At 41.7% G+C, this 14,628-nt stretch overlaps 1 protein-coding gene across 2 annotated transcripts in view; it reads right to left on the reverse strand.

The window, feature by feature from the left end:
- Positions 1-221: 221 nt before the first annotated feature.
- The window catches only part of Nxpe3 (neurexophilin and PC-esterase domain family member 3), a 53,962-nt gene continuing 39,555 nt past the window's right edge, over positions 222-14,628 (reverse strand). For both annotated transcript variants that reach the window (XM_038345973.1, XM_038345974.1), the window contains 3 exons: positions 13,732-13,805; positions 5,857-6,063; positions 222-1,810 (listed from right to left, as the gene is read on the reverse strand). In XM_038345973.1, coding sequence (XP_038201901.1) covers positions 1,260-1,810; positions 5,857-6,063; positions 13,732-13,805 — 832 coding nt within the window. In that variant the 3' untranslated portion in view covers positions 222-1,259. The remainder of the gene's footprint in view (positions 1,811-5,856; positions 6,064-13,731; positions 13,806-14,628) is intronic.

Below are 14,628 nucleotides of genomic sequence, written 5' to 3' on the forward strand. Positions count from 1 at the left end.
ATTATAACCTCTTGTAATGCAAAAACTACTTATTAAATATCCTAATTTTAATTCAAACCATTTAATAGTATTAAGACAAAGTCCAATAAAAATGGCCATTCCTTTTATTTTTGGACGTTCAGAAATGGGTTAGGAATGTAACTCCATAGAGCAAAGTGTCTGCCTAGTATGGTCAAGGTCTCAAGTTTGAGCCACAGTCCAAAAAGATGAAAACTAGCAGGAATAACAGATAGCTAAATAGTAGCTTTTTATTTCCAAGCATGAGATAATGTGTATGTATAATTTATGCCCAAATCAAAAAATACCTACCATGGACTTCAATATCTAATTTTATTCATTTCTGATCTGGTTTAACGTCTAATTCAGCATATGCTTCATGACAGTTAAAAGAAAAGAGAAACACTTGGAACTGCTGATTGGAGAAAGTCTACAATATTATGACAGTCAGCAGCATTCTTTACATAAGAATCAGTTCTCAAAATGCACACGCTCCAGAACATGAAAATAAACTTCTGTTTCCATATTTGTTTCCAAAAGCAGTCATTCTAGAATAACTATTCATCACCTAAAACGTAGCTGAATCTAGTAAGAAATAATTATCAAACACGAATACCAATTCAAAGCACAGATTTCTGCTCTTCTGTTTAGCTTCTTCCCTAGACAAAAGCAGGAAATTGTTAATATCCTTATTATAAAATTCTGACCACACACATTGGCCTTTCCAAGTAATTCAGGGGGGAAAAAGTCAATAGAAACTCCTGAGATACAGCAGTCTTCAGCATGGCCATGAGAACCTCTGCTGATAAATGCTCTATTCCTGAGCAGGGATCCTTGTGCTGTTTATGAAGACATGTTCCATTTCTTTTACTGGGCAAATGGAAGACATAGCACTGCCAACCAAATCTATCCATTCTGTTTACTCAAAACACTTCAGGTAGGCATTAGCACAGAAATCTCCGCCCCGGGAGAAGCTAGCTCAAATACACTCGTTAGCATCTTTGGTTACAGGGCAATACAGTGTGTAGATGCTGTTAATAAGAGCTCTACAATGGCTATGTCAAGACGGAAAAATCCTACAGGTAGATACAAATGCAGTCTACACTGCCTAAGTTCTTTACAAGTCATTATGCAAAGTACAGCTCTTTTTCTGAAATGTCAAACATACTGATAGCATCCATCTCACAATGGAGCCAATCACAAATTTTCCATACTACAAGTCAATTGGAAAGGTCACTGAATGTGATTTCTTTAGTAGATAGTTAGGTCTCCAAGGGGCATACGTAAGACAAGAACATGTCCAGTTGGTTCTTCACAATCACTTCATCTGGATGCAGCTTGTGGGGTAGATGATGAGCCAAGGTCATCTCCCAGGCATCAACAAGATAGACTCCAACCCCTGAGAACATCCTCCGAAGGATAGTGTCCAGCTGAAAGTTGTACCAGTCACTGTTGAAAAGGCTGACCTCGGGCCCCAGCTCTTGGGCATTGCCTGTCCGGATGACAACCACAGTCTTAGGGCTTCGATCCAGGAGTTGGACCACAGCTCGTCGGATGTTCCTGAGCCTCCGGATATATACTTCCAAGGGGAATGTGCTAAAGTGAGACCACACTGCTATGGCCACCACTGTGTTCTTCCCTCCCACAATCCCATTCAGTTCATTGGCCACATAGTGAAGCTCATTACTGAAGACACTCGTGAAGCGGATAGGTGGACCATGGCAGCGATATTTGAGCAAGATGTTGTGTTTCTGGTCCACTGCAAGGAAGGGACCAACGTTCTTCGGACTACCCAAATTAAACTCCACTAAATCTGAAACAAGGAAAACATCAAATTAATGAAAAAATTCAATCTAAACACATACATTTTGAATAGTTAAGTGCTTTTTCCAAATATTTTTTAAAATGGCAGTACAACAAAGAGGCTCAATGTAAGTATAAAAGGAATACCCATTCTCTGTGTCCCACTTTGAATCAGTGGACCTTTTGTCTAGTGCCCTAATTATTCAAATTACTCCAAAACATCACATAAGAAGCAATATTATCAGTGAGAGAGTCTGTATATGTCTAAGATGATAACCTCCATTAAGCCAAGAAATCTTGTTATTTTCACAACTCACAGAATATTTAAGAATGAAGTTGACATTCATATGTTATCCTTATAATAAATGAGTATTCTGTCTCCTAGGATGGGGCTGTAGCTTCTATTTTATAAGCATATTTCAGTAACCACAAACATCTTTTGGAAAATTCTGCCATTTGAAAAAAACATGTATAAGTCTGGAAGGATGTCACACTAAGTAAAATAAGCCAGACAGAAAGATAAATATTCCACAACCTTCCTTATATGCAGTAACTTTAAGAGTTTAACTCGCTGGGGGCTAGAGAGACGGTTCAGTGGTTAAGAGCACTGGCTGTTCTTCCAGAAGTTCTGAGTTCAATTCCCAGCAACCACATGGTGGCTCTGATCTATAGTGGGATCTGATGCCCTTTTCTGGCATAAAGGTGTACATGTAGATAGAGCACTCATATGCAGAAATAAATCTTAAAAAAAGAGCACTGACTGCTCTTCCAGAGGACCTAAGTTCAATTCCCAGCACCCACGTGGCAGCTGACAACTATCTGTAACTCCAAGATCTGACAACCTCACACAGATATACATGCAGGCAAAACATCAATGCACATAAAATAAGTTTAAAAAAAAAGTCCAACTCTTAGAGAGTAGAAACTCACTGAAAGTCAGGGAGCTTGGGAGGCAAAGAAGAAGTTAATCAAGGGTAGCTATTCTAATGAGGAAGAGTCAGTTTAGGAGACCTGCCATGCAGTTGACAATAACATACTTCAGAAACACCCAGAGAGATTTTAAAGGTTCCCACTGCAAATAAATAAGCATATGATAAGATCATTCTGTCAACAGATCCCATTGTACCCTATAAATACATGCAATTATTTGTCAAATTAGAAATAAACTTTCAAGCCAAGAATGGTAACATATGGTTATAATACCAGTACCTAGGAGGCCAAGACAGGGGGATTGCTGAGTTCAAAGCTATCCAGAGCTACAGAGAGAGATCTTGCCTCAACAAAGGTAAACAAATAAATAAATCTAAATTATACTCCTGAATAAAAAAAAACAAAAACAAGTTTCTTGTTTTTCTAATAAACAAAAGAAAAAAAGCAGTTCTGTTTCTTTTGACTTTTATTTTTACCCTATGGTTGGAAAACCATACTAATGTCCTACAAGAAAAGTTGTCTAACATAAGAAATATCTACGTTAAGTGGTGGCTCGTGCCCTTAATCCTAGCACTGGGAGGCAGAGGCAGGCAGATCTCTATGAGTTTGAAGCCAGTCTGGTCTATATTTTGAGTTCCAGGCTAGCCAGATAGTGATATTCGTCTCAAGAAGAAAGGAAAGGAAAGGAGAAAGGAGAAAGGAGAAAGGAGAAAGGAGAAAGGAGAAAGGAAAGGAAAGGAAAGGAAAGGAAAGGAAAGGAAAGGAAAGGAAAGGAAAGGAAAGGAAAGGAAAGGAAAGCGAGAGAGGGGGAGGAAGGAAGTGAGTCAGCAGCACGATGTGGAAATCCTTCCGCCCCCCGCACCTCTAAGTCGTGTTTCAAGGCCCAGTTCCTACACAATCTGAGTGCATGGGAAGCAGAGGCAGGAGGATCCCCACAAAGTTGAGGCCAGGTAGATATATAAAGCAAAGGGCAAGCTAGTGCTGTAGGAATTCCCACTTGGGCGTGGCCTCTTATACGGTATATGCCAATGAAAAGTGTGCATCCGGCCTCTTTCCCGGCTGCTGGACTCGGTTGCTGTCCCCCGTTGGAGCAGAGGATTGTGAACTATGAGTCTACCCCTAAATAAATAACCCTCTATTATACTCAATTCTGAGCTAGTGTGGGATTTCTTTTAAGCGTCCTTCTGTAGGCTAGCAAGAGTACACAGTGAAACCTGTCTCACATTAAATACATACATACATACATACATACATACATAATAATAAATGTTGTTAATGCAATTCCAGTCACATTTCCTTAGTAGCTGCCCAGTGCCCACTACCACAGGTGCCATGAATCAACCAAGGCAGACATCAGTGTCTTGCCTCACAGTTTATGGTCAATTCTGAAAAGGACGCATCAGACTATATTCCCCTTAAGGGTTAAAGACAGATTCCATTGTATGCTCTATGCGGTCCTGAGCTTCTCCTTTAGACTCTCCGCCTTCGTTCATTACTATGTAGCGTCCGGAGTTAAAGCGAATAAAAGTTCACGCTATCATCGTTTGATAAAGATCAGGCACCCACACAAGGCTGTATTATATCAGATGAAAACCTGTCTGTAAAGGGTTTGGTGGAAAATCATCAAAACAGCCTATGTGATCATTGCTATTAAAGGAAATATCAAGCTACGTCATCAGAAATTATGAAGAAGCAACTACAAACGCCTTGCAGGCCTGCCTGGTCAGCACCAAGGCTCACCCAGCACCGTGCCACACATGACTTCCTCCTCCAAATGTTTAATCTCTGCTTCAATAACCAGAACTCGACCAGGTCTGTTTCACCGAAAAACTGAAATTGACTTTCTACTCTTTGGAGTAAAATCTACTTCTTTTTCTTTTAAAAAGTAAATTAGAGATAATTTTTTTTAAAAGTCATAAGCAACTCATACACAAAACAATGAGAATTTATATTATTTTTTTAAAAAAGACTCCATTTACAGGGTAGGAGAGATGGTTCAGTGATTAAGAGCACTCACTGTTCTTCCAAAGGTCCTGAGTTCAATTCCTAGCACCCCCATGGCAACTGTCTGATGTCCTCTTCTGGTGTGTAGATTTACGTGCAGACAAAGTACCCATATACATAAATACATATATAAAGAAATATTAAAGAGAAAATATAAAACGCCACTTGGAACCATTAAAAAAAATAGTCCCCATATAGGCTGAGGAAATGGCTCAATTGGTGCTTTTGATAAAAATATGAATGAGGACCTGAGTTTGATCCCCGGAACTCAAACAAAGTAGGGAGATGGCACAAACACTTGTAATCATGGTGCTGGAGAGGCGGGGACAGCCAGGTCTCTCAGGATCACTGGCCAACGAGACTGCCTCACAAAGCAAGCTGGACAGAGCCGAAGAACAACACCCAGGGTTGACCTTGGCCTCCCGCACGATTTCTTCACACACACCCATTAGCGCCCATACACAGAAACACAAATAGCATCACCTGGTCCTTAATAGGTGAGCACGTGACCCTAGAGAAGAAGAGAATGCCTCCTGTGGATAAGTGGTAGGTCTCCAACCAGCCCAGTCTTATTCTGAATCTGAGCTGGGCAGACGCTAAGAATGCTGGGACATACCCAGAGTCTCTCAACAGAAACCATCTCTGTCTCAGAGTCCCATTGAGGAGAGGCCCAAGAGATGCCTTTGCTACAAGGACCCACTTGGCTAATTCCTTCCAGTAAAGGAATGAGCCAAACAGAACCAGAAAAGAAATAGCTGGTAGTGCCAACTGTTTTATAATCCAGATTAGCAGAAGTGAGGTGACACCTGTTTGGTGACATAGTTCAGCTCTCTAATCTGACACAGAGAATGAAGTCCTGCAGAGCAGGTGGCTCATCCCAGGCCAGAGAGAGACAGCGGGTTAAGCCTCTGTGAGAGACCTCCTTTCTGCCACATCCAAGACTCTACGGCTGACCAGATGCTGGCACACAACTTCCAGGGTTAAGATACATCTTTAGTCCCACAGAGAAACTGCCTCCCCACCTGACGCCTCTCTTCGGGCACCAAAGGGAGCCTGCTCCTTTCAAATCTGATTTCACGTACACAGGGAAACAGTTATGAAACCAAAAGCAAAAGCACCAACCTGGGACAAACATAGTGAGGTATTCAAACCACTGCCTGATGGTGGAGTCACCAAATAAATATACCATTTTTCTCTGCAAGCATTCTGTGATGTTATCAGGGTCATTAAAACGGCGCATCTTAAACCTCCTGGGCCTCCACTGGTCTTTGTAGAAATATCCAGAAGGAAAAGTTCCTGAACCTTGAGATACTTCTAGGTCATCAGTTTCTGCAAAGAAAAGGGGGAAATCTATTATAAGATTCTGAATTTCATCTCCAAAAACAGATACAAAAAGAGAAAAAGTTTTCAGAAGAAGAAGGAAAAAAAAAAAACCTATACCCACACATTTGCTGTCCTACAAGCTTACAACAATACTTCCTGTTGTCTTAGCTTGAAGAAATCCCAGGCTTTCCCCATATTCTAAAATGGGAAGATGAGAAGTGATTATGGAGTATTGGAGGACACCGGGGGAAAAGGCACATTAGGCATTGTGTGTGTGTGTATGTGTGTGTGTGTTCATCAACATGCAAAATAAAGGAAAACGAAACCCAGGGAAAAGTATCTGCCCAGCGTTATTTCAGAATGAGAGGATCAGTTTTTAATCCCAATGCCTGAAAGAAAATGATGAGTTAATTTCACATTAAGTTTTATATATATGAGATTATGTATATATGTATATTAATATAGGAATATTAATACAATGTTTCCCAGTCCATTAAAGGTTTAATCCATGTGTTCCCAATTCAGATTTTAATTCAGAAAACCACCATTGTCGACTACAGACAAGAAAGCAATGCTATGTGGTGGATTATAGGAATCATAGGCACCACTGAAAAGCATCAGCTATGTGTGCTCAACCTCCGTAGCCTACACATGGTAACGCCAGCACTAGGACACCTTTTAGGGAGAGTCAACACCTCTCTGCCCTAGCACTTCCCTTGGGAAATGCCACTGTGGAAGTGACACACAGCAAGGTGGCAAGGCTTCGAAACACAAAGTATTAGCTAGCATCCCTTGCTCCAGGGTCAGTTTGGGGAAAGGAAGCATGTCATTTCAAGGAAGCTACCACCATCTCTTTAAAGTTCCGATTAGCATTCCTGCTGCTCAAAGTGAGCAAGCAGAGCGAGGGCCCAGGCCTGACTCAGACACTGTCAGAACCTGAGGCAGGCAGGTGAGACCCAAAGCCCAGCTTCCCAGGTACCATACCAGGTCATCAGAGAAAAAGAGGGAGCACAGAGATGTCAGCCATTTCTTTCATCTCTTCCCTGAGGTTATAGACTTACTCCTTTCTTAATTATTCAAACTCATAATCTCCAAATAACACCAGTCATTTTATGCCACTTCCTTATACACCCCAGGGTTCAACAACAACCACAGTTCAATCGTTTCTGTTACCAGTTGATGTGGGAGAGTCTTAAGCCACAATCGGAATGTAAACACTGTGACCTAGAAATTTAAGTCAGCCTGTTTATGACTATTACAGGGTATTTGGCTCCTTAACACTGTCCATATACTCAATTCAAATTATTTTGTATGTCCAATTCTCTCTTTTAAAATGTCTATTTTCTAGCTTGCTAGTTTATGTTTAATAAAAACAGGAAAATATTTACCTCCAAAAATAGGCGAAAACTTCCCATAGATACACCTACGCTCACATAATTGCTGGCCTGCCAGCTTGAGGATGGCATGTTCCGTTGTCATATAACTGTAGCATTTCCCTGAGCGTTAATATTCTCTTTTACCTTAAGCACCCGCTAACTCTTTGTTAGTTCACAGACTAAGTGGAAAAGTAACTGATATTTGGCAAAAGTTTTAGTTTGGCAAGTATGAATACCAAAGCGTAGAAAAGCAAAGAACAAACATTTATTGGACTTTTATTGAAGAGCAATTTCCTTAGGAAAATATAGCAGAGTACACTTGGAGTTACAGCTACACCACTCAGAAGTTCAAGACCAGCTGAGGAACACAGCAAAACACCATCACAAAACAAGACCAAAAATCTCAGCGAGCAAACAAAACCTCAGCAAACGATCAAACATTGTTTCACCTTTGCCTGCCTAAAAACTCCCTCGTTTTATTATTACACTATGTGTGTGTGTGCGCGCATGCGTGCACATGTGCGCATTTATGGAAGTCAAAAGACAACTTGTAGGAGCTGGTTCTCTCCTGCTATGAGGGTGCCAGGGATCAAACTCAGGTAATCAGGCACGGCAGTCTGGGCTTGACCAGCTGAGCTATCTCGCCTGTCCTCTGTGATTTAATGTGTCAATACTGCATAGCCAGAGAGCTACAGAGAACACACCTGGGGCACAAGAAAACACTGGAATGAGAATTAAAAGTGATTTTGAAGTTACAGTTTTTACCCCTGGTAATTTGGCAGATTCAGTTATTTTGAGTCAAATACATGTTAAAAGGAAAAGTATATATCACACAGGAAGCAATTACCATTTCCATGAGAATGTTAATTATATTTACTAGCAGAGTTTAGTTAAGCAAAGCAAATCAATTACTGTAACTGGCAGTCATTCTTTAAATGCATGGCGCTGTTTAAGAGTGGAATGTGTGTGCCTATACCGCCCCCTTACGGTCAATTTGTACAACAGCGTTTCCTGACTGGTTTAGAATAATTTGACGTAGCTTAAAAAGTGTTTCTTGGAACTTCAACTTGGGCCTTCAAATCACTAAGATATGAAATTCTCTTAAATTGATAACATAACCCCAATCTACTATTTCTTTGGAATAAAAATTAAGACGAAAAATAAAAATTTGGTATTACTAAATTGTTATTCTGAATATTAGTAAAGGGGAAATTTTACCAAGACAGATCTTTATGCAAAATATAAATATGTTTTTGGCTTACTTCAAAAAAAAAAAACTTTTTGAGACTCCTTATGTAAAATCAGAAGGCACATTTTTTTGATTACTTGCAAGTACTGTCCCGCCTTCTCTAAATATCTTAGCTTCTCTTCAAGGGCCAGATCTGATGTTTTTCTCCAACGGGTACTGCTATCTCATGTTTTGCAAGAATTTTCTCAGCCGGGCGGTGGTGGCGCACGCCTTTAATCCCAGCACTCGGGAGGCAGAGGCAAGCGGATCTCTGAGTTCGAGGCCAGCCTGGTCTACAAGAGCTAGTTCCAGGACAGGCTCTAGAAACTACAGGGAAACCCTGTCTCGCAAAACCAAAAAAAAAAAAAAAGAATTTTCTCCATGGGGGAGACTAATCAGTATCTATACCCCACCCACAACAGTCCCCCAAACGAACCAAGGTTCAGTTCTACCGAAGTTCACCCTGGGGAACCAGAGTCTACTAGGCATTCTCACAGAGAATGGAGGAGGGGCTGCTGCCAGGGGTGCTCTGGTCCTAAAGCCTTCACTTAGCAACAGGAGGCAACTCCCCAGTAGCCACAGATGGTGTCCCCCTTCTCATAGTCTCCCCAGCCTACCTCCTCTACCCCCACCCAAGACCCCAAAGGCCACCTGCCGCTAAGGCAAAGGGCTAAGAGAGCCGCTAGATACTCAGGTGAGAGACCAATGACTCCCAGTGCCCTGCTTCTCTGAGGGAGTGCCAACAGTCAACAGGCCCAGCTGTGGGGAGCACACACTGCTAGGCTTATGATGGTGACATTACTCTGCCTGGGGCTGGGGAGGATAGCACTATACAGCTCTACATTGTCCATTAGCCTAATGAGTGCTAGCTGGACCGAAAACAGAACACAAGGAGAGAAAAAAAAGACTGAGAAATTTTCCTCAACCAACTACAAAGAGCAGGATGAGAAGAATTCCATGAGAACTAAGGGCATAAGTTTGGGAACCATCTCAGCAAGATAGGTGAGGTTCCCAATAAGGTATGAGTTCAATTCCCAACAAGGGTAGGGTCCATCAAGGTCCCTGAGGGAGTTAGCTGGGAAAGCGTAGGGACCACAGCACAGATAGGAAAGGAAAGTCACCAGTAATTCCGACACTGGGGAAGTCTGTCTGTCACCAGACACTTGTCCTTTCTGATAAGCAGGTCTACTCCAACTAAAAACTGTTTCTTGCTTTTAACTGGAAATATAGCTTCATGTAACGGTAATTATGGCGATCTTAAGAAATACACTGCACTCTAAACACATGGGGAAAATGAATTAGCTTAAACATAAATAGTAAAACTTGTAGGGAAAAAAGCTTCAAAATATAAAACCATAAAAAAATAAGGGGAAAGATTATGAATTCATTCAAATTGATCTAAAAATCTTCCTTGACAATGTTATTCAGAGCCTGGTAAAAAGTGCTTATGTGTCGCCATCTTCCTGTTTAAATTGGTGAGAGAGAGAGAGAGAGTTTAAGAAAAGATTCTGAACTCTTTTCACAGAGACCCACCTTCCTCTGCCTCCTGAGTGCTGAGATTAAAGGTGTACACCACCACCACCCAGCTAAGATTCTGAACTCTTAAGGTTGGGGTGGGGAGGATACAAAATGAGCCTAAAACATCTTATGGTGTCAGAAAGTAAGGAAGTGCTCAATGAAGAGATACGCATAGATCAACAGGGCGAAGAAAAGTGGTTCATACTCGCAATCCCACACCGGGGAGGCCAGGGCAGGCAGACTTCATATTTGAGGCCAGCATGGGTTTACAGAATCCAAACTCAACTGTCAAATTTGGAACAATTCTGGTACACACACACACACACACACACACACACACACACACACAATGATGGGGTTAAGCTAAATTTTATCTCAAAAATAAAATAGCTGGGCATGGTGGTGCACACCTTTGGTCTCAGCACTTTCTGGGAGTTCAAGGCCAGCCTGTTCTACAAAGTGAGTACCTAGAGAGCCAGGGTTATATTATGAAACCCTATCTCAAAAAATAAATAAAGTTAGTTAAATTAAAAGAAACAAAATAATGTCTACAGTGATATAGACATGAAAATTGACAACCCTTCTTCATGCTAATATTCCAATTAATAAACCTGGAAAGGAGGGGCAGGAGAGATGGCTCAGAGGTTAAGAGCATTGACTTCTCTTCCAGAGGTCCTGAGTTCAAATTCCAGAAGCCATATGGTGGCTCAAAACCATCTGTAGTGAGAGCTGATGCCTTCTTCTGGTATGCAAGCAAACATGCAAACAGAACATTGAATGCATAATAAATACATATATAAAAAATCTTTTTAAAAAATAACTCTTAAAAGGAATGCCACAGAAACCATTGCTACATTTGAATCCAACAGAAGTTGAAGTTAGTGGGTGAAAGTTTAAGTAGAAACATAATGTTTGTGTGGAAGGAAAGACAGAGCCTGCTTAGGGTCATAAAGTACCACCTCTGTCAATGAGGCCTTCTGGGAAGCTCCCTCTATCTGGGCTCCTTGGATACTCAAAGTAAATTTTCCACTAATTATGTACCTGCTACGTAGGAGTTCCTCACTCAAAGCCACAGTATTCAGTGCCTAATAACATTAAGTTACCTTCTTCCATTAAAAAAAAAAATCCAAGTGAATCGAACCTATCTTCTCTCTACATAAAATAGTCTATCACGGGCTGGAGAGATGGCTCAGTGGTTAAGAGCACTGCCTGCTCTTCCAAAGGTTCTGAGTTCAATTCCCGGCAACCACATGGTGGCTCACAACCATCTGTAATGAGGTCTGGTGCCCTCTTCTGGCCTGCAGACACACACATAGACATACACACACATACATACATACACAGACATATTTATTATGTATACATAATAAATAAATAAATATTTAAAAAAATAGTTTATCACCACAAGCCCGTGCCAATTCGTGGCCGATCTGGGACCTGTGGGCAGAGGTAACCAGTAAAAGCTCTGCTTCAGAATAATATAATGGAGCATGCAGGTGAATATAAAGCAATGTGACCACGAGTCCCTCAGTACTGAAGCTGAGCTACCTCTTTCTGGCTCCTGGAGTCTTCCTGCATGTTCTGTCCACCTTCAATATGGAATTTTCCACTATTAAAAAAATGAAAAACGAAAATCCCCTGCTATTAACCTAGGACTCTACAGGATGCCTGGGAACATCACAAACCTGGCAAGCATGGCAGAGTGGAAGGAAGAAGGGCAGACTCATTAGTGGGGTAAGGAGTTTGAAGTGTAGTATTATTGAGGAACAAACATCACATCTACTAACACCTTGGCTGCGGGTTGGAAGGAATTCTGGTCGTTGAAGGTAAGTGTTTTCACTAATGACACTCCACACACACATCCCCTACTAGGAGCAAGCCATCTGGTTCAAGTGTAAATCAAATACAGATCTTCACCAGAAGGCTGAGACTTCACCTAACTGTGGACGCCAGACACTATCTCTATCTGGTCTACAAACCTTTTTTAGATCACATGATTCTTCATGAATTCTGAACCAGATACCAGCGTTTTAAAATATGTGACTATCACAGTTTAAAACTCAGATTAATTGAGAAAAACAAAACAAACAAGCAAAACCTGAAGACTTCTGGTTTGATGCAGTGAAGAAAATCTGATCTCTGGGTGCAGGGGATTTGGTTTTGCAGGAAACAAAGGAGCACAATGCCCCCTTGAGGTGGTCCTGGCTCCTTGATTCGTTCTGAATAGCTTACATTAGGCATATATAATACCCATCCTTCTGGGTGCACGTGTATTGTATATCCAGTACTTGTGGCAAAGGGGATGGCAATACATGTCATGTGGGGGATAAATGTCCTCAATAACTACAAAGTTTTCTCCTATGTAAGCCTCCTGCTCTCTAAATTTCCTGCAGCAAAGACAGCACGCTTACTCCTCTGAGTTTCATTCTTTTATGGTTTTGGTGCTGTGAGACAGAATCTCACTATGTAGTTCAAGTTAGTCTGGACTCAAAGCAGTCCCCCTGCCTCAGCCTCCCAACGATGACAGATGTAAGCTGCTGTTCCCAGCTTACTCTTCATTATTAATACTTACACCCATAGATCAGAATTGTGTCAACTCACCGGTTTGTAGGTGCTGGTGTGAGACAGTGTCAACCACAGACTGAGCCCAGGCCTTAGAAATGCTAAAAAAAATGGACACTTTTCTACCGAATCCTAAATTCCTCCTCTACTCAAGTGTTTAAACACTTTCCGTAACTATTTACATGCCTGTCTTGATTACCTATAGTACAACACGATCCAACAGCACATACCGCCAAACATGATATCAAGTTACCAACTGGGTTTTTAGATTTTTAATTTTTTTTTTTTTTTTTTTTTTTTTTTTGGTTTTTCGAGACAGGGTTTCCCTGTAGTTTCTAGAGCCTGTCCTGGAACTAGCTCTTGTAGACCAGGCTGGCCTCGAACTCAGAGAGATCCGCCTGCCTCTGCCTCCCGAGTGCTGGGATTAAAGGCTAGGTTTTTAATTTTATTTTGAGTCATTTCTGTCTTAATAGCCACAAAAGGTTAGACGCTTCCATATTAGAAAACATAGCCCTAGAGGCTCTAAATAAGTATAGAGTGTATAGTGGAGGAAAAAGAAGACAACTTGTACATTAGCACACCTAGAACAGCCCAGCATTAAGTACACAAGATCTAGCTGAGTTTTAAACATAAGCCCTCACTATTCTCAGTTCGCGCTCAGAAGAAGCCATGGCATAAGAACGGGTGAAACACGTCTTGTACATCAAACCCCTTAACATCGAAACAACACATCTGGGCTGGAGAGATGACCCAGCAGTGAGGAGCACAGCTGCTCCCGCAGAAGCCCCCGGCTGGGTTCCCAGCTCCTCCAGGGCCCCTCACAGTCTTCCGACACTCCGGCCCCAGGAGCTCCAGCGCCCTGACCTGGCTCCTGAGTACTGCAGGCCTGCAGTGTGCATACACACACACAGGGGGAACACTCAGAAAATAACAAATTAACACTCTTAAAAAAAAAAAAAAAGAATCATCATCAAGCTCATTTAATTTTACCTTTCGTTCTCCTGGAAATCACAGTCACCCAGTCGGGTCCACTGGAGTTGATCGGCATTTTGATATTGACACCACTTGGGAAGAAATTGAAAAAAAAATCACAAGTTTAGACTGAGATTCAGGGACATTTGTTTGCAGTTGTATATGTTTATCTGTAAGTGAAAAATACATACGCTTTCACGGCGCCTTATAGTGAAGCAGAAAAATTAAGCGATATGACTAATAGTTAATAAGCTAGGGCTCTTGGGAGAAGGTACTACACACTGAAGAGAAATTACTAAATCCTCAATGTCTTCACACACACACACACACACACACACACACACACACAAATAAACTATACATACTACTTAGCCAGTCTTAGGAATGCAACTCCACAGTATCTAACTCCAGGTTGAATATTCCTTTTGAAAACAGAATTCTACTTTGTTACTACATGATTTTGGGGTCACAAGTCCTCTGCTGAACTAAGTATGCTAGGTTCCTAAGGCAAGCCCAGGTCTGGGAGGAGTCCCCATGGAGATGCCCTGTCTCCAAATAGTACTCAAACAGTCCTTTGTTCACCAGTGCGGACTCCATGGTGTCTGCCCCCCTTACCACGACACACACCCCTCAAGGATATGGGCGGGGCTTCGCTCACTTTGAATCTCTAGCACTTAGCTCAGGCCGCGGACTAGCGCTATGCTCAGTAAATTCTCTTGAAAAACTGAAGGAGAACTGAAAGGAGAGCCAGCAGCAAGGCCTGGGAATCCAGAAGAGTCACTGCTGGGACTCTGGTACTCCTATCAAAAACGAGCTTTAAAACTGTAGACTGCTTGGCCTCCTGTGGGATATTTCCACCGCTCCCTGTTCGAGAACAATGTGTTCATCCTAGGGATGATGAGAAAGCGTCACTTA

This window comes from Arvicola amphibius, chromosome 10, assembly GCF_903992535.2.
Source record: "Arvicola amphibius chromosome 10, mArvAmp1.2, whole genome shotgun sequence".
Lineage (NCBI taxonomy): Eukaryota > Metazoa > Chordata > Mammalia > Rodentia > Cricetidae > Arvicola > Arvicola amphibius.